Below are 18,074 nucleotides of genomic sequence, written 5' to 3'. Positions count from 1 at the left end.
AAATTATACTTAAAAAAATCACCTTGCCTATCCATCAGGAAAGGTCTCAGGGAGTACTTAGAGGAACATTTCTTTAGAAGAAAATAAATATTTTTTAAAATGCAAAAAAAAAAAAAAAAGCTGTTTGTGCTTGAATAAAATTAAAAGGACTCAGTCTTCTAAGATGTGGAAAGAACACTTTTCTTCCAATTCCCTTTTATAATAAACAGGCTTTGCACATCTCTATTTACAAACTGGACTCATTTCCGTGCACTTAGCTGACACCTGCAGAAGTAGCTCTGAATTTGGAAAAGACTCCTTCATAGTCACATGAATTATGCGGCCCCTGGCACAGGTCAGAAGAAGCCGCTTTCATTTGAGCCATCCGGGGTATTAAGGGAGCCCGAGAGCGTCCCTAACACGGACAGAAGGTCGGTTGGCCTGAGGCTGCAGAGGGCGTGGCCCGGGGCAGATGGGGCGCACAGCGGCTCAGGGGACTGTGCCCCTCGGTGCAGCTCCAGGCCCGGAGCCGCCCCCGCTCCCCTCCCAGGCCCACCACGCGGTGCAGAGCTCCAGGCCCGGGAGTCCCCCCCAGTCCCCCCTCCCAGGCCCACCACCCGGTGCAGCGCATCAGGCCCGGGACCCCGTCCCCCCGCCCACCTCCTGGGTCCCAGGCCCAGCACGTGGCAACACCGCCCCCCCCCCCCCCCGCCCCGGCCGCTCCACTTACACGCAGGACGGTGTCTGCTCGGCCACCACGAAGCGACACCTCCCCTTGAGGCAGTAGTGCTCGTAGCGCTGGGGGCAGCGCGCGAAGTGGCCCCTCCGCCTCCACCGCGCGGTGGTCGCGGCCCCTGCGAGTGAGAAGAGCCTGTGAGCCACTCGCTGCAGGGCCATGCATGCGCCTCGCATCACCCTCCCCCCTCCTGCCAGTTCATCTCTAGAACATACTCCAGGGGCTGGTCTCTGCTTCTCTCCGCACCGGGGGGAAAAGCGGGACTTCTGTGCTCTCCGAGTATCTGGGTAGCTCCAGACACGGAGTCCCGGGGATCCCCGTGGGAATGTCACACATGTCAGCTAAGTGTGTGTCCAGCCTGCCTCTCGGGACCCTCGGTGCCGCTTAAAGGGCGTAGCTGTGGGGACAGAGGGCCTCTCTCTGCGAGACATTCATCAGAGCCGGAGAAGGGCCGCCCTTCCCGTCCCTTCCTCTTCCTCTTTCACTTTCTCTTTCTCTCTTTCTCTCTTTCTCCCTTCCTTCCTTCCTTCCTCCCTCCTTCTTTCCTTCCTTCCTTCCTTTCTTCCTTCCTTCCTTCCTTCCTTCCTTCCTCCCTCCCTCCCTCCCTCCCTGCCTCCCTCCCTTCCTCCCTCTCTCCTTCTTCCTTCCTTCCTTCTTTCCTTCCTTCCTTCCTTCCTTCCTTCCTTCCTTCCTTCCTTCCTTCCTTCCTCCTTCCTTCCTTCCTTCCTTCCTTCCTTCCTTCCTTCCTTCCTTCCTTCCTTTTCCCTCTTCCTTCCTTCCTTCCTTCCTTCCTTCCTTCCTTCCTTCCTTCTCTTCCCTTCAACATGCACATAGTATTTGCTGAGTCCCAGATGCTGGGGTGCTAACTATATGCATGGTTAATGTAGTGCCTTGGCGCTTATAGCGGCCTTGTGAGGTGAGCATCATTCTGGTCTCAGGTATGTGGATACACAAAGAACAAACACGGAAGCTGAGTCCCCTTCCAAGATGACATAGCTGGTAAGTGGCAGGAATGAGATTCAGACCCAGGAGGTCCATGCTCCACCCTGATCCCTGCCGAGCCAGCAGGGGCTGTCATCTGCCTCCAGCCTGACACACCGGGCAGTCACCAGTCACGCTGGCCTGAATGAGAGCTTCCCCCTCTCGCTTAACCCCCCGAATGATTTCCCTTGCCCTGAAGAAAAAGGAGAATACAGGAAGCTTCATATCCAGGATTCCGATCCTGTTCTGACTTCCGTGTCTTACCTTTAGAGTTTTCATTGCCTAACTTTGAAACTGAACAGTAGCATGCACGGTCTCTCCCTTGCTCGCATGCAGAAGGCAAAGAGAAACAGCACGCAGATGCCAACGGGCTGTTTCCCGTGTGGATCTGCATCAGCTGTGCCCACGCCCAGAGACAACAGCTAGCGAGCCAGCTCCAACCCAGGGTTGGACTTTTCCACAGTCGTGACCAAGGGCTCACACCCTCAGACAGCCCGCGATGTTCACTTCCGAGGGGCATTTCACACGGGCCTGGTATGCATCGGCCATCCCAGTGACATTAATAGTAACGACTACTAACACTTCTTAATTAATATTATAAAACGAGTACAGACGATTGCCCAGCGCTGCCAGAGAGGGGGATTGCCAAGGACTTTGGATGATCCATACACAGAAAATCCCTGCGGTGCAGGTCATGAAGTTTCAGGGGGTAGCAGAAGGTTGCCGAGGACTGGCCGACCTGGTTAGGGTTGGTGACTTGGCTGCCAGCTATGCCGACCGCTTGTGCGTGCCAGGCATTTGCTCTCATGCGTGCCAGTCAGTGGGCTCTTACCGAGATTTTTTCCAGAAATAACTACGAAGTGTCTCAAAAACAAAGATCTGTATGTTTTGGCAAATTCATTTATAATCAACTTTCATTCGTGCTTTCAATTTCCAGAGCCCTAGAGTAAGCACTGGAAAACATCAAAAGAATAAAGCATATTTTGGCTATCTTAATGGGTACAATAGAGCATTTTAAAGGCAATAATAAGCAACCCATCGGTAAGGACAGCCCTAGTAACCACATAAACAGTTGTGGCACCCTGGAAACAGTGGAAAGAAAGAAGACCAGATTAGGACGAAGGAAGTCAGTATTTTATTTTCAGCTCTGCCTTTTCTTTGCTGCATGGGTCTGGGCAAGCTCACGAAGCTGTCTGAGCCTCAGTTTCCCCACCTGTACACTGAAGATGATAACATCCACCTTAGAGGGCTGTTTTGGAGCTCAAGTAAGAACTGCACTCAGAAGTTCCTAGCTGAGGACCCTGGACAATCAGGTCCTCAGTGACTGAGTTGATACTAGAATCTTGAAAATCTTGGCAATTCTAAGAGAGACCTAGTATCATTACGAGGAGTGCTTATCTAATCAAAGAAAAAGTTCTGGAAAATATGGATTGTTTTCTAGGAGGAGGTAAGCAAGCTATTCAGTTATAGAGGATGTTAGGAGCAAAAGCTCAGGATCAGGTCAAGCTTGCTCATGCGGCGGTAGGTGGCAGATTTCATGGGGATGTAGGCTGAGAATGGAAGTTAGAGGCATCAAATGTCAGTAGGCTGAGGTGCTTATACTTGAAATACAAGGCAGAGGAGAGCTGCAGAAGGTTCTTAAGAATTAAATGGTGTGTGTAAGAACTACACTTTTTGGGTTAGCATTTTATCAAAGTGTATTAGATGGGAATCTGCAGATAGTAAGATGCTGGGGGCAAGGAGAAAGCCATTGCCTGAGCCATGCGAACATACGTGACATGGGCCTGTGGCCGGGGAACTGGGGTCAGAGATGAATTTAAGAAGGAATAAGACTTAGTGACAGATCTGCTGTGCTCCAGAAAGGCCCCTTCCTATGATGCTGAGAATACCCAACTTTAGGTATGAGCCGTATGGCTCTGTATCCTGAGCTTTACTAATTCCTCTGGTTGTTGTATCCCTTTAAATGTAGCCGGCCTTTCAATAAACACCATACAGAGCAAGATACCAAAAAGTGCCTTGCCCAGCAGCTGCTGGATGCAGTGATTTGACTGGCCTCAGCCCATCCAAGCAGCACAGGCCCGTGCCAGGGAAATGGTTGCCAGGCACTGTTTGGATCATTCACAGAGCTCCCTCCTTTGCCAAATAAACATGATCTTAAATATTCCCAGCATTATTTGGATTTAAAAACCCTTCTATGGCACCAAGCAGAAAATGTCCAGTGATTTCTCTACGAAACTTTAAAAACTGGAGAAAAATACCTCACACATACTGTGCTACCTCCCTGCCCCCCCCCCCCAAACAGATGAGATCATCTCTTCTCTCTGATGGAAATGAGAAGGCTTATCGCATACTCCCTTTCAATATGCATCTTCTATTCCAGTAGCTTTCATCTATTACTCATCAAGGTCGCATTATCTGAAAATTGAACAACTGTGAAATCTAACATTTTCTGCCTACCATGAGACCTGATGACATAGGGCAGGGGGGATGGCAAGATCTACCCTTCCATTCCAGACAAATTTATCAAGAAGGAAAAGTTAATTCTATGACAAAAGAATGGTTAGTCCCATGTATTGTGTTTCTTTGTTGAGAAGAAAATGACTTGGTCTTGAAAACCTCACATGAAAATTCCCCTGATACCGGGGGTGGTGGAACTAAATTGTTCTTTTTTCCCTCCCACCTCACTCTTTTCCAACACGTTCCCAAAAGCAAAACATCCTCTGGGATGGAGTCAGTCCCACAGAATTGCACTGGAAAACTAAATCCACTAGCGGGCACTAGCGGGCCAGGTTGCAACACAATCTCCTAAGTGGATTGGCACCACAAGTATCCTATCTCTGTCTCCTCTCGAGATGCCATATTCCAAGGATTCTAAAGCCAATTAGATAAGAAACTATGAGGGTTACTGTAGTTAGGTGTATGACAACATCTAACTCTGAGTAAGAACATCTTTCTTTGATCAGTTAGACAAAAAGTAGTCCTCTTCCTCGGATCACATAAATAGTTAATTGAGATGCAATAGATTCTCTTGGATCACACTAAAGTAGAGGAAGATAGCACACATTCGGATGATTTAGTGTAAGTATGGAATTTTATCTCAGTTTGATGGATGCTTTGATTAAATGGTACAGTTCCCTGGTCTTTCTCGTACATGATTTTTTAAAAAAAATTTATTTATTTATTCATGAGAGACAGAGAAAGAGAGAGAGAGAGAGAGAGAGAGGCAGAGACACAGGCAGAGGGAGAAGCAGGCTCCATGCAGGGAGCCCGATGTGGGACTCGATCCCGGGTCTCCAGGATCACACCCTGGGCCGAAGGCAGGCACTAAACCGCTGATCCACCCAGGGATCCCTTGTACATGGTTCTTATTCTCAAACCAGAACAGGCCTTGTGATGCTTTTGTGTTTAAAACTCCTCGGAATTGATACACTAGTTTTATTTTTTTGTAAAACATTCACTTAGTTATTCCAGTTGTGCTCATTACTAACCTATTTAATGTTTTTATAAATGATGTCAATGCCAGCAGCTCTTCTAAAATCAACTCGAAGGGTAATATATTTTATGTAATTCCCATTACAATGTGATAACCTAATCCCCTCGTTAAATACATAGGTAAATCTCTGTGCAGGAGATTTAAAGGGAGGGGCTAAATTTTGAGATAAAAGTCTCATAAGTCTTAACAGGGAGAGAGAGGAAGTAAAACAAATACCTATACATTTATCTTCCCACATAGATATCTGATCTTAAAAAGGGAATAGCTGGGGCACAGAAAAGCTTGAGTGGTCACAGCAGTTTGCAAAGAAGTTTCTTCCTGTGGAGAAGAGGTTGAGCCTTTAATCTTCCAATCCTTGGCTTCCCGGCAACTTCCCAATAGGGATTTCCTCCTTTTATAGCCTTCTTGAGCCAGGAGGTGAGGAAGGGAGTGTAGTATTTTCTAAGTTAATTTTCCTTCTTATCTTGCCAACTATCACCCTAAGACAGGGGAATGTAAACGCACACTGCCCTTGACGAAGTGCAAAATTTGAAAATTCCTCTCGTCTGAAGATTCCCATTTGTTTTACATCCAGTGCCATTTCCTACAGAAATGTAAAACAGCTGATGACTCCAGGAAAAGAAAAATAGATCTCAGATGTACTTGTTAACCCCGCTGAGTTCCTAGGAAATGTTTATGTGGAGGTCTAATCAGAACAGCCCCTCACAGCTCTGGACCAGGAGGGCTAGCCACTGGCTTCTCGGCTTGTCGGAGTGGAAGGAGTGGGCCTGCACTTAGAGCTGCCCTCCTTCATTCTATCCCTTTAAAGGAAGAAAAAAGAATTTAGTGTTGGTGTGTGAGTGTATTTGCATGTTTAAAATTATTCACAGCTGGGGGCAGACAAAGAAAAATGAACAGGAAGAAAAGTTGTATCTCCTGTTTCTCAAGAGTGCCTGCTGCGGAATTCTTGTGTGTACGAGGCCTCCTTTGCTTGTTCTTCCTCATATTCCCCAGCCTCTAACTTTTGCAACGCACTGGGACTCCGTGTTTTCTCGTCTCTTCTCTCGACACTCCCTTTTGGGACATTTCCTGGTTTTAAACATCTTTATGGTAACAATCCCAAATTGATATTTCCATCCCAGATCTCTTCCTTCAGTGTCCAACAGTCCAACTAACATCTCCACTTGGTGGTCTAACTGAGAGTTTAAATTAACGCTACCCAAACGGAACACCCGATTTCCACCCTAAAGTCTGGTCTTTCCTCATCTTAGTAAATGATACCTGCATTCTTTCTGTTATTCAGGCCAAATGTCTTAGAGTCACTTTGACTTCTTTCTCTTTTACTCTACATCCAATTCATCAAAACATTCTATTGGTTGTAGTCAAAATATACACAGAATCATCCCTCCATCTCTACCACGTTGGTCTAAGCCTGACATTTATCTCTAGACTGGAAGTAGTCTCCATGGCAACAACTCCTAACTAGTCTCACTGCTGCCACTTGTCCCCTTAACCGTCTCCTCTGCACACAGACACCAGAGTGATGCTGTTAAAACTCAAAGCTGAAGGCTTTATAGTCCCCGGCAAGGTTCTACTCAGCATCCCCCATCACCTCTCTCTCCCCACTAACTCTTCGACCTCCTCTTCGACTATGTTGTTCACTGATGCATCCTGGGTACCTGGAACAGGGCCTGCTGCACTGCAGGTACACGGAAGTATTGGTAGGAACGAGTAAGTTTCTTACTCAAGACAGAAAAGGAAAAACTAAAAGTGAAATGCTTAGAGATTGGGGCCACTTGAAAATAAAATTATAAAGTCATTTAAAATGGGGACACCTGCATGGCTCAGCAGTTTGGTGCCTGCCTTCAGCTGAGGGCGTGATCCTGGAGACCCAGGATCGAGTCCTGCGTCGGGCTCCCTGCGGGGAGCCTGCTTCTCCCTCTGCCTGTGCTTCTGCCTGTCTCTGTGTCTTTCATGAATAAATAAATGAAATATTTTTTTTAAAAAAAGAAATCAGGACGACTCCTAAAGATCATCTGATTCATTTCTTCCTTTTACAAGTGACAAACTGATGTTCGAAAGTTTAAGTGACTTGACCAAAGTCACACAGTCAATAAAGACAAGATGCCCTGTTCCTTGTTAAGTCCTTTTCAAGAACATGTTGTCTTTTCTGGGTTTACTTTCAAGGATTAATTTTCAGAATTTTCTTCACATACTCAGCATTGTGACCTTCCCTCATGACTCTAGCAGTTCAGCATGGTGATTAACAATACACATCCTGGAACCAGCCTCTCCAAATTCGTTTCAGGCTACTCCATGTACTGTGTGACCTTAAACAAGCTAAAAAAATAGTATAGAGTTTTCTTAAAAAAACAAAACAGAACAGAATTACCATAAGATCCAGCTATCCTACCTCTGGGTATTTATCCAAAAGAATTGAAATCAGAATCTCAAAGAGATTCTGCACTCCCAATAAACACTTTCATGTTTATTGCAGCACTATTCACAATAGCTAAGATGTGGAAACAATCGAAATATCCATCAACTCATGAATGGATGAAGAAAATGTGGTTTATACAAACAATGGAATATTATTCAGCCTAAGAAAACCAGGCACTCTTGCCATCTGAAACAACACAGATGGACCCTGGGAGCATTATGCTAAGCAAAGTAATCCAGTTATAGAAGAACAAATACCACATGATTCTACTTATAAAGGTATCTAAATACCCAAATCCACAGAAGCTGAGAGTAGAATGGTGGTTGCGGGGCTGGGGGTGGGGGTGGGGGGGCAAGAGGAGTTGTTTAATGGGCATGAAGTTTGGATTATGCAAGATGAATAATTTTTAGAGATTTACTATACAACATCTGGCATATAGTTAACAATCTTGTACTATATACTTAACATTTTGTTAAATATTCTTTTTAAAATTTAAAAAATAGGCAATACATTTAGCATAATGATGACATAGCTTTTTTAACACTGTCAATCATTGGATCATTGGATAACCCCCAAAGGAAATGTGAAAATGCCATCATTGCAGATATTTAAAACTCAACTGAAGAAAAGTACACAAGCACATAAAATTGGCCTTGTTTTTCTCTCTACATGAGTGACAAGACCCACACAAGCATGACCTAAGACACCAATGGATTCCACCCCCTGTGGGCACTTTCCAGACCACCCACTAGTGTGAGGGAAGAAAGAGGAAGACTGGGCTGGAACTGATGACTCACATCAGGAGGACTTGCTCAGCATGGTCCTGGCTCAGTTAGGACTTCTCCAGGATGCTTGGAAAGGAGTACTTAACACCAGGTCACTACCCTCTCAGCTCCAAAAAGTTTCCAGGGAATATAGGAAGCCTCTCCAACCTACTTTTAGAATTGGCCTGTGTTTTGTTTTGCTTTGTTTTAAATCAGAAGCAATCCCTGTAGAAGATCAGACCATTCACTCTATAAAGGGTAGACAGAACCTTAGACCAGGGGTCAGCAAACTATGGCCCTAGAGCCAGAGCTGGCCCACAGCCTGTTTTTCTAAATACATTTTTCTTGAAATACATCGTTTGCAATGTGTCTATGGCTGCTTGCACAGTACAATGGGCAACTTGAGTAGCTGCAAAAGGCTGCGTGGCCCACAAAACCTAAAATACCTATTATGTGACCCCTTACCAAGCCTCATCCCCACATTGGACTAATAGCTTTGACAATACTGAATCAAGGATCCTTAAGGTAAAAATCTGTCAAAGTTACTGCCTTTGTCCCTTCTTTTAAGTTGTGGAATAGAAAAAAATATTTTGAATAGAATATGCCAACTTTTTATGAATCTCATCCAAGGTATTTCATGCTAGAGTCTGAAGCACATGCCTGTGACACCTAAAATAGTGTATTTATTAAAAATGGAAGCACTAGAGTCAGAAAGAACTGAGTGTGAATCTCAGATTTGCAATTTTCCTGTTCTGTAACCTCTGGCAAGTTACTTAATCTTTCTGGGTTTCATCTTGAAATAAATACTATCCAGCTCAGAGGGGCCTTGTGGGGAGTGAAGGCATTACTATACATAAAGCACTTAGCAGAGAGCCTGGTACATCAGCACGTGCTCAAAAAACTACGTAGCTTTATGATTACTATAATATTAAAAGTTAAAATTAGGGAACTCCACTTTCCAATATTGAACATGAGGCTGATAAAATACAAATGCATCACTTGTTAAGCATTACCTGCGCAGTTTCCCCCAGGATCTCCACAGAGAAGGCCATCCTTTTCAGGACCTCTGGTTGAATTCCCATCTGCCACAATACAGTGGAGGATCGCTAGACCTTCAAGTTTAAAACAGAACCAAAACAAGCATGAAAACTTGAAAATTTCCTCAATGCAAAGTACTTTACCAAAGTCATGACCCATTTATGAAAATAACAAACCTCTGACTTCCACTGCCAAGGCACTCTCCCACAACAAAGAAGTGGCGGTACACAGGCCAGCATGTCTAATTTTTTAACCTCAATGCCAAAGACAGAATTTTCAAGCCAGTTTCACAAACATCTAACTATATATCTTAGTCTCTGAAGAGACTTGGCCATAGCTTGTGATGGAGACATCCAGAAGCAGAAAGATGGAGTTCTCAGCCACTGTACAAATACTGATGAATTTCCAGAGAAAATGGATGAATTTCCAGAGAAAATGGATGACAAGACCACGTGGCAACCTACTCTCTCCATTCCAAAAAGACTCAATATTTCTCAGGCATTAACTATTGTTTGGACTTTCTTCTTGGGATATGTGAACTGGATATTCAATTTATGGGAATTCTTTAAAAATTGTAGCTTCCAAAAAAAAAAAATTGTAGCTTCCCTCAGCTAAGTATTCCTGTCGTTGAGAAGGACAGACCTCATGGAAAGGTATAGGGGAGAAAGGAATGCTGTGTTACGGTTAGGACGGTTTAGAATACAATGTGTAGTCCTTATGTGGACCTGATTCAAACAAATCAACTGTAAAAAATCACTAATGAGCTAATCTGGAAAATCTGACCCAGACCAGACATTAGATAATATTAAGGAATTGTTGCAGATAATTTAAAGTGTGATAATCATATTGTGGTTCAGTTTAAAAAAGAGTCCATATCTCTTAAATATATAAATTTAAATACTTATTAATGAAGGTAATGCAACTGAGATTTACTTTACAATAATCCAACAAGGGAAGGTGGGTACGAGGTGCTGAGAGAAACTTACAGATGAAACAGATCGGGCACATACTGCTCATTGTTGACGTTGAGCAGTGGCTATAAGAAGGTTTATTATACTCTTCTCTCCACTTTCATATATATATATATATATATATATATGAAAATGTCTCTATATATAATATATAATGTCTATAATAATATATAATTGTCTATAATAATAAGTTGGAGATGGCAGGAGAAGTAGAGGAGGGAAGATGGGGAGGGATGACATGGCTTGGGAGCTAGCTAGTCCTGAATTCATGACCTATTTTTGCTACTTTACAGTCAGGCACCTGAACAAATTTCATAACCTCTCAATTTCCTCATTGGCAAAGTGGAGATAATTATTATCTCTTCTTCAGAACAATGCTGCGAGGATTCAATCAGGTAAGTATGCAAGGCACTTAACACAGTGCTGGCCTGTAATCGATGCTCACTTAAATTACTCATTATATGTAACTGGCAGGAATTGAATAACTTGCCCACTGGGTATACTGATGCTTATCCATCTGGCCAATGGTTGCTAAGCTGTGCATGCTCTCTTAATTCAACTCAGTTCAACAAACATCCATGAACATCCAGAAACACAAAGGTGGATAGGACAGATTCTACTCTCAAAGTGCTCCAAAGCTATAAAGGCAAGTAATCGGCTAATCAATTAATCATAACAACACAAAGTGAGACTATTGTGTCAGAGGACAATAGTATCTAGCAAGTTCAAAGGCCAAAATAGTTTCCAAAAAGATTCTTTCAATACAGAGACTCTTTTCTAGCTATCTAATTAGAAAAGGTTAAAAAAAAAAATGTGATAACTAGCATTGAAAAAAGCAAATAGAAAAAGAAATTCAAATCTATTTCCACACCTGGGTGGCTCAGTGGTTCAGTATCTGCCTTCGGCTCAGGTTGTGATCCAGTCCCGGGATCAAGTCGCACATCCCTTCCTGCATGGAGCCTGCTTCTCCCTCTGCCTGTGTCTCTACCTCTCTCTCTGTGTCTCTCATGAATAAATAAATAAAATGTTTAAAAAAAATAAATTCAAATCCACTGGTGAAAGGTAAATTAGCATTACTTTACTAGAGGACAGTTTAGTGCCGTACATGCTAAAAGCAAAAAAACAAAAAAAAAAACAAAAAACTAAAAAAATGTACAAATGCTTAAATGCAGTCATTTCATTTTTGTAATTTCCCCTAAGGAAATAATCCAAGTTACATAAAAAGACTTAGCTGCACAAATTCTCTATGTAACATGGGTTAAAAATAATTGGAAATTCCTAAATATCTAACAAGGCTCAGATGATTAAATACATGAAATACTATTCAGGCATAATTCAAACATTAATAGAACATTTTGATATATTCCTTAGCAAGAGAGATAGGCTATAGAATAATAACGTTCCGTGATCTGTGGTTTGTCTGCATCTGTTTGTGGTAAGTGTAAAAAAATATAGATATAAAGAGATATAAAGGTGGGTAAGTAAGTAGTGTTACTCACATTGGTCAGAAGAATTTTTTTTTTAATTTTCCTTATTTGTACTTTCTAATTTTCTAGTAGCATATTTTATTTGTAGCAACAACAAAAAAAGGAGTGTCTCCCCAATTATAAATCACACACGCAATTTGGCCACCAAATTTTTAGATTTTTCAGGACTTTTATACCTGCCACCCTCATTTCACACTTTCAACAAGCCAGAAACATATAATCATTTAGGACTTTCCAAGCACACCGATTGTATACTTAATCATCTTTGTAATCCTGGTAACTAACACAGAATACAATAAATATCCAACAAATGTTGAAAGAAGAATAAATCAATGTATAAAAGAACAAAACAACATTCAGATTTTAAAAATCCCAGTATCCATTTCTACTGGATAGAAAATTTCAATGGAAAATTTCAGTGGGAAATTTCAATCAATTTATTTTATTATTATAAAATAGGTTTAATTCATGCTTAAAATCTCATACGTGAGCTTTCTCTATGGGCAGAATTAGGAACCCTTAATTCTGGAGTTAATCTGTTCTAATGGTGGGACTTTTACAAAAACTCTAAATCTTATAGAGATTCAGCATCTACAAACTAGGGATGACAATATCTCCTTCTCGAAGTTCTTGTAAAAATAAAATTAAGTAACATAAGAAAAGGCACATGGCTTGGGACCTAGTATATAATTGTTGGTCTACGCACACTCATTTCTACTATCACTTATAATTTAACCCACCATTCTCCACTTCCACCTAACAGAGGGACCCCTGATTTCAAAACCCGCCCAGGGCCCTCCAACCTTCCAGCAGGCGGGGGCCCGTGCCCAGACTCTCTGCTACGACTTACTCCACATGCTGGCATCAGCTGGTGAAAGGATGCCCTGGGAAGAGCCCTAGGCAGGACTCCTAGGGAGGAGGCATGCTCCGGCGAAGCATGCGCCCTGCACGAGGCCCTGGGCTAGCACACGCTATCTGCTCGCCCACAGTCTTCAGGTTATAGTCACGAGCTGGCAGCCACGAACTGGATCCAGATGAAGAACCATTTTCTTGATCTGCACAGTTTTAAAAAATTGAATCGTGACAGCTCATATTTCACCTGGATTTTTCTGCTTCTACTGAAAAAGCAGAAGGTCTGGCAACACAGGTCTGAAATACCTTCCTGGAAACAACTGGAGACCACTAAGCTGCAGGTGACCCCTTTAATTCTACAGATCCTATCAGGCTGGCTGGGCTCAATTATTTTAACTGCCTAGACCTGACAAGCATTTCAGTTTGTGAACTCTACAAATTGACTCAGAAATCACAGAAATGCACACAAAACCATTTACTCAGTATTCAGTATTGATACTGAAGGCTGCTTCCAGGAAAAGAGACATTCTTGTTCCACCCATAATTCAACAAATTGAGTACTGTGATACAAGACACTGAAGGCTCAAAGATAACAGATAATATCACTAATCTTAAGGAGCTCACGTTCTGGTAAGTAAGGTAGACACACAAATATTTAAGGCGTGGTGTAGTAGGGACAACAACCGAGGAGACACAGGAGTAACCCAGGGTGGAGAATCAACTCTATCTAGCCACAAAGACTTGATGGAGAAGGTGAGGATTGTGGTGAGTTTTTAACAGGAAAGAAATGATTTTTAAAAACATCAATCAATAACTTCTGGATAACATAATCATTGATATTATTTGTTTCATCAGTAGACAATGTTTATATGGTAGTAATAATGTAAATACTGATAATGCACATTATTATATCAAAAATTATCATAAAATGAGAGTCTGTAATTAGCCTACTTATGCCATGTGGGGAAACTGTGGTGATTTATCAGTATCTTTGCTGTGCCAGTTCTTAAATATTTTGAGTATCACCTTTATAGTAATATACTGAAGTTATGAGAGAAAAGAAACTCAATAGGTAGAATCCAAGTTTGGCAAGTCAACAAATAGCATTTCAAGCAAGTTATTTAGCAAGATGGAGGTAAATACAAAAGAAAACACTTAAAATAGTTAAAAGTGGTTGCTTCTAGGAGGTAAAGAGGAAGGAAGCCATGGTGCCAAGATCTATTATTTGTTGTTGTAAACCTTTTAGTACTATTAGATTTTTTAAAATATGTGTATATTTATTACCTTATTAAAATATTAATTATTAAGGAACAAATAAAGTTGTAATTAACCAAGGGATTCTAAAAAAAAAGAGAGACAACTTGTAAAAGGACACGGTACAAGTAATACAACTTGTCGTTTGGGGGGTAGGTGGGGAACGTGAGGGGGATCAGGCTGGGGCACAAGTAGATAACATAACATATGACCATATTAATTTACTAATTACTGACAGATCAGGCACCTAAATTGGGGTCATTGAAAAGCTTTAAGTGAAAACAACATAATCTTTTTGTTCGTTTGTTGTGTGTTTGTTTGAAAAGGTTACTTTGATACCAGTATAGGTGATTCGGACACCTAAGCCAAGGTGGTGGGACCGGGTACAGAGAAGAAGAAATGAAGATGCGAGATATTCATAAAGTAAACTATAAAAGACTTGGTGGCTTTAGAAAATAAGAGCTTTTTAAAGGTATTTTACATTGTATACATCTCATCTCATTGTTCACAGGAATCCAAGTTCTGGCTTAAAATGAATGTAAGACATTCAAAGGTTCCTCAACTTTCACACTATTGACATTTGGGGCTGGATAATTCTGTTATGGGAGGCTGTGCATCATAGGATGATTACCCCTGGCTTTTATCCTCCAAATGCCGGTAGCATCCTCCCCCCATCCTGCTTTCTACTTCTGAGTTGTTATAATCAAAAACATCTCCCACCATTGCCAAATATACCTGGGAGGAAAACTGACCTGCTTGAGAACCATTGCAATTCTCTCCAACCTGTTTTAATGCTTTTTGTCCAAATATAGCTTTCATTTTGAATGTGTAGCTTTAATATAAATCACAGAGCTTCAAAGGTTCAAATTTTGACTCTCAAAAAATTTCTTAGGGAAAGTTTCATTATCCTGTGGAAAGATCATTGAATTTTGTCATTAATTCACTATGTGACCTTGAGCTAATTAACAATCTATCCTGATCTTTTTCCTCAAGAAAAAATAAAATTATAGGTTCCCTGCTCATCCCATAATCTGGTTTATGAAAACCAAATGAGATAATATAGTAAAAGAACTTATTTTAAAAATATGTTATTAAAATAATCATCTTTATCAGAGAAAGTATGGATTGTACTTTAGAGAAAATAAAAGACAATATGGTACTTAGATGTGGAAAATATGATTTTCATTCAGAAGAGTCACAAGTTTTATTAAATTTCAGAATTAGTAAGACTCTTAGAGATATTAAAATATCCTACCAACCAGCATTCAACTCCTCTGAAATTATTCTCTGGGAAAGTTCACCAAGCCTGCCTCTAAAATTTCAGTACAGGGTCTTCACTCTCTTCTAAAGCATTCCATTTCAATGAGACCATCCATCCATTCTTTCAATTGCAGCCATTCATTCATTCAAAAGATTATTAAGCACCTATTTCTAAAGCTCTATAAATGCTTCTTTATGTTAAGCTGGTTTTTGCCATTCTGTAATTTTACTCTGTTCATTGGAATCACCTGGAATATGTCTAATCTCTCTTCCCCATGACAGATTCTCACCTATTTGAAGCCAGCTATCAGATCTTCCTGAAAGGATTTCTCTTCTTCAGGCTGAACATCCTGATTTCTTTAACCACATTTTACCTCTGCTCATCAAGACCCTCATAAGCCTTGCGATGGTCCCCTAAATGTAAGGTCAAACCGAGGTGCCGTTTCACATGGTCTGGCAAAGACAGAATAGAATGGGGCTCTTGTCCTCCACATTGTGGGTACTATATTCTGGTAATGCACCCCCACGGCATATCAGCCATTTTTGGTTGTTTGGTTAAATACTGGGGTTTTAGTCTGCTTACAACAAAAGGAAACTCCTATATCTCTTATTCTACTGAGAAGCGGTATATTGATGGGTTTGTTCTTTTTGTTTTGTTTTTACTTTTTACGTAAAAAAATGATTTTAGACTTTTTAAATATCTCCTTTAAAATTGTATTAGATTTCACCTATCTGGCAAATATTTCACAATCTTTTTGTTTTCTTATTCCTTCATTCAACCTACCTCACGTGACCTACAGAATTTCTGAAAGATTCATTAAGGCAAAAAAAACAAAATAAAACAAAATAATGTTAAATTAGTTGTGTTTGCTAAGCAGTGGGAAATTGAGACTCTATTTCTGGTGCTAGTTTTTAAATATCAACTGTACTCAAAAAATTAAAGACAAAAAGAAAAGAAACCCAATTCTATTTTCATGAGTCAAAGCTCCATTTATGAAATGTTCAAATTAAAAATCGCAGAATTTATTAAAAGTATTATCCCTGTCAGCCAGCATGGAGAATGAAGTCATTGGGAACAATATAAGCATTGAAAGAGAACCAGCCTGACAAGGAGCATGACCCACTGTCTCATAGTTAACTGCTAAATTCTGAGGTAAGTTGTACACCAGCTGGGTCAACTATTTAAGAAGATCAAATGTGACCAACATAAATAGTCATGTATGTTGTATTTGCCTCATCTCTGAGCTGCATTTTCCATTTTTTAGAGCCAAGTATATTTTATATTTTTAAAAATAAATATAACATTATCAAAAATGGCCATTCATCTGTATTCTGATGAGTTAGGACTTCTTCTTTGATATTTTAACTTCTACTTATATCTACCAAATCCAATGACTTCTTATGATATTGTATCAATCTCATTTTAGGATTTGAACCACACTCTATGTCTCATTAAAAAATCCAACCCTAAATCAAAGGAGAATATTTTTTAAAGATTTTATTCATTTATTCATGAAAGACACAGAGAGAGAGGCAGAGGCAGAGGCAGAGGGAGAAGCAAGTTCCTGCAGTGAGCCCGATGCAGAACTTGATCCCAGGATGCTCAATCACTGAGCCACCCAGGCGTCCCTCAAAGGAGAATTTATTTATCTTTGAATATAAGCAGAAATTAGAAGAATATCTCATAGTCAAATCTCTAAAATTCTATTTATATTAGAAGGAGGCAGTATAGATTAATGGGAAAAGGGGAAGTTGGCAGTCAAATGGCACCAGATTTGAATCCTGGACATACCTGCTAGTCACTAGCTTTGTTATTATGATTAAGTCACTCAACATTGAACTTCAGGGTGCCCATCTGTAAACTGAGGTCATAGTAAGTTACATGGTAGGGATCCAGCTGTGTGCTTTAAAAAAGAGAAAAAATAAATTATGAATTACTAACGTTGGTAATGCCTGGCACAGGATAGGTACTCAACACAATAGCAGCTATAAAAGATCTGAAATTAAAAAAGAGTTCTAATTACTCTGGTAAATCAGAGATTATCATTCTCTTAGGTGGACATTCACAAATTTCAACATTTTTGCTGTGATTTGATCTGTGTGTAAAATATGGTTATGAAATAAAGAACAAAAGACAAATACATATACATATACATACCACATTCCTACAGTGTGCTTATAGGCATGTATTTAGTGAGGCAAAATGGTTTGTTGACCTTGCACATGCTGTTTCTCTCCAGTTTTTTTTAAAAGATATTTGAAGTGAAGGCGCCTCAGGTGATGAAGAGAAATATGGCATCTCGTATGGTTCCTTGTATTCTCAGGACAGTTCTTCCAGTGACTCAGTATACTCAGTATGTCTGACAGGGTTACTGATTCAGTTGGCTGGTTAAGCGATTCAGTGATACAAACACAGTAGATAAAGTCAGATCATGGATGTTGCTGTCTAACCACCAAGGGATTATAAATCATATCTCTCACTTTGGAAAAATAAGGTTTTTATAGTTTTAATCAACATTCAGAGTAAAAACTATAAGGATCTGGGGAATTTTTTTTCATTGTGTCTTCATTGTCAAAAAGAAAAACAGAATCCTGAGTATGCACACTATCCAAAGAACATTTTCTAAGTCTAAAAAGAGATTACATCTAACATGCAGTTGAAGGGATGCCTGGGTTGCTCAGTTGGTTAGGCATCTGGCTCTTGCTTTTGGCTCAGCTCAAGATCTCAGGGTCATGAGATCGAGCTCCATGTTAGCTCTGCACACAGCATGGAGTCTGCTTAAGATTCTGTTTCCCTCTCCAAAAAAAAAAAAAAAAAAAAAAAAGAAGAAGAAAAGAAA

General features: G+C 40.7%; 1 protein-coding gene across 3 annotated transcripts in view; it reads right to left on the bottom strand.

Annotated features, from left to right (window-relative positions):
- Window positions 1–18,074, bottom strand: part of BTC (betacellulin) — a 43,366-nt gene that overhangs the window by 10,271 nt on the left and 15,021 nt on the right. Inside the window, exons 2-6 of one of the 3 annotated variants that reach the window (XM_072773855.1) lie at window positions 17,393–17,619; window positions 17,027–17,138; window positions 14,727–14,882; window positions 9,386–9,484; window positions 710–833 (exon numbers count right to left, since the gene is read on the bottom strand). In XM_072773855.1, the coding sequence (XP_072629956.1) occupies window positions 710–833; window positions 9,386–9,484; window positions 14,727–14,793 (290 nt within the window). In that variant the 5' untranslated portion in view covers window positions 14,794–14,882; window positions 17,027–17,138; window positions 17,393–17,619. The remainder of the gene's footprint in view (window positions 1–709; window positions 834–9,385; window positions 9,485–14,726; window positions 14,883–17,026; window positions 17,139–17,392; window positions 17,620–18,074) is intronic. The other 2 variants (XM_072773856.1, XM_072773858.1) reach the window with 2 other exon arrangements.

This window comes from Canis lupus, chromosome 13 (genome assembly GCF_048164855.1).
Source record: "Canis lupus baileyi chromosome 13, mCanLup2.hap1, whole genome shotgun sequence".
Classification (NCBI taxonomy): Eukaryota; Metazoa; Chordata; class Mammalia; order Carnivora; family Canidae; genus Canis; species Canis lupus.
Note: the sequence above shows the minus strand (reverse complement) of the source record. Positions and strands in the feature narration are given on the sequence as shown.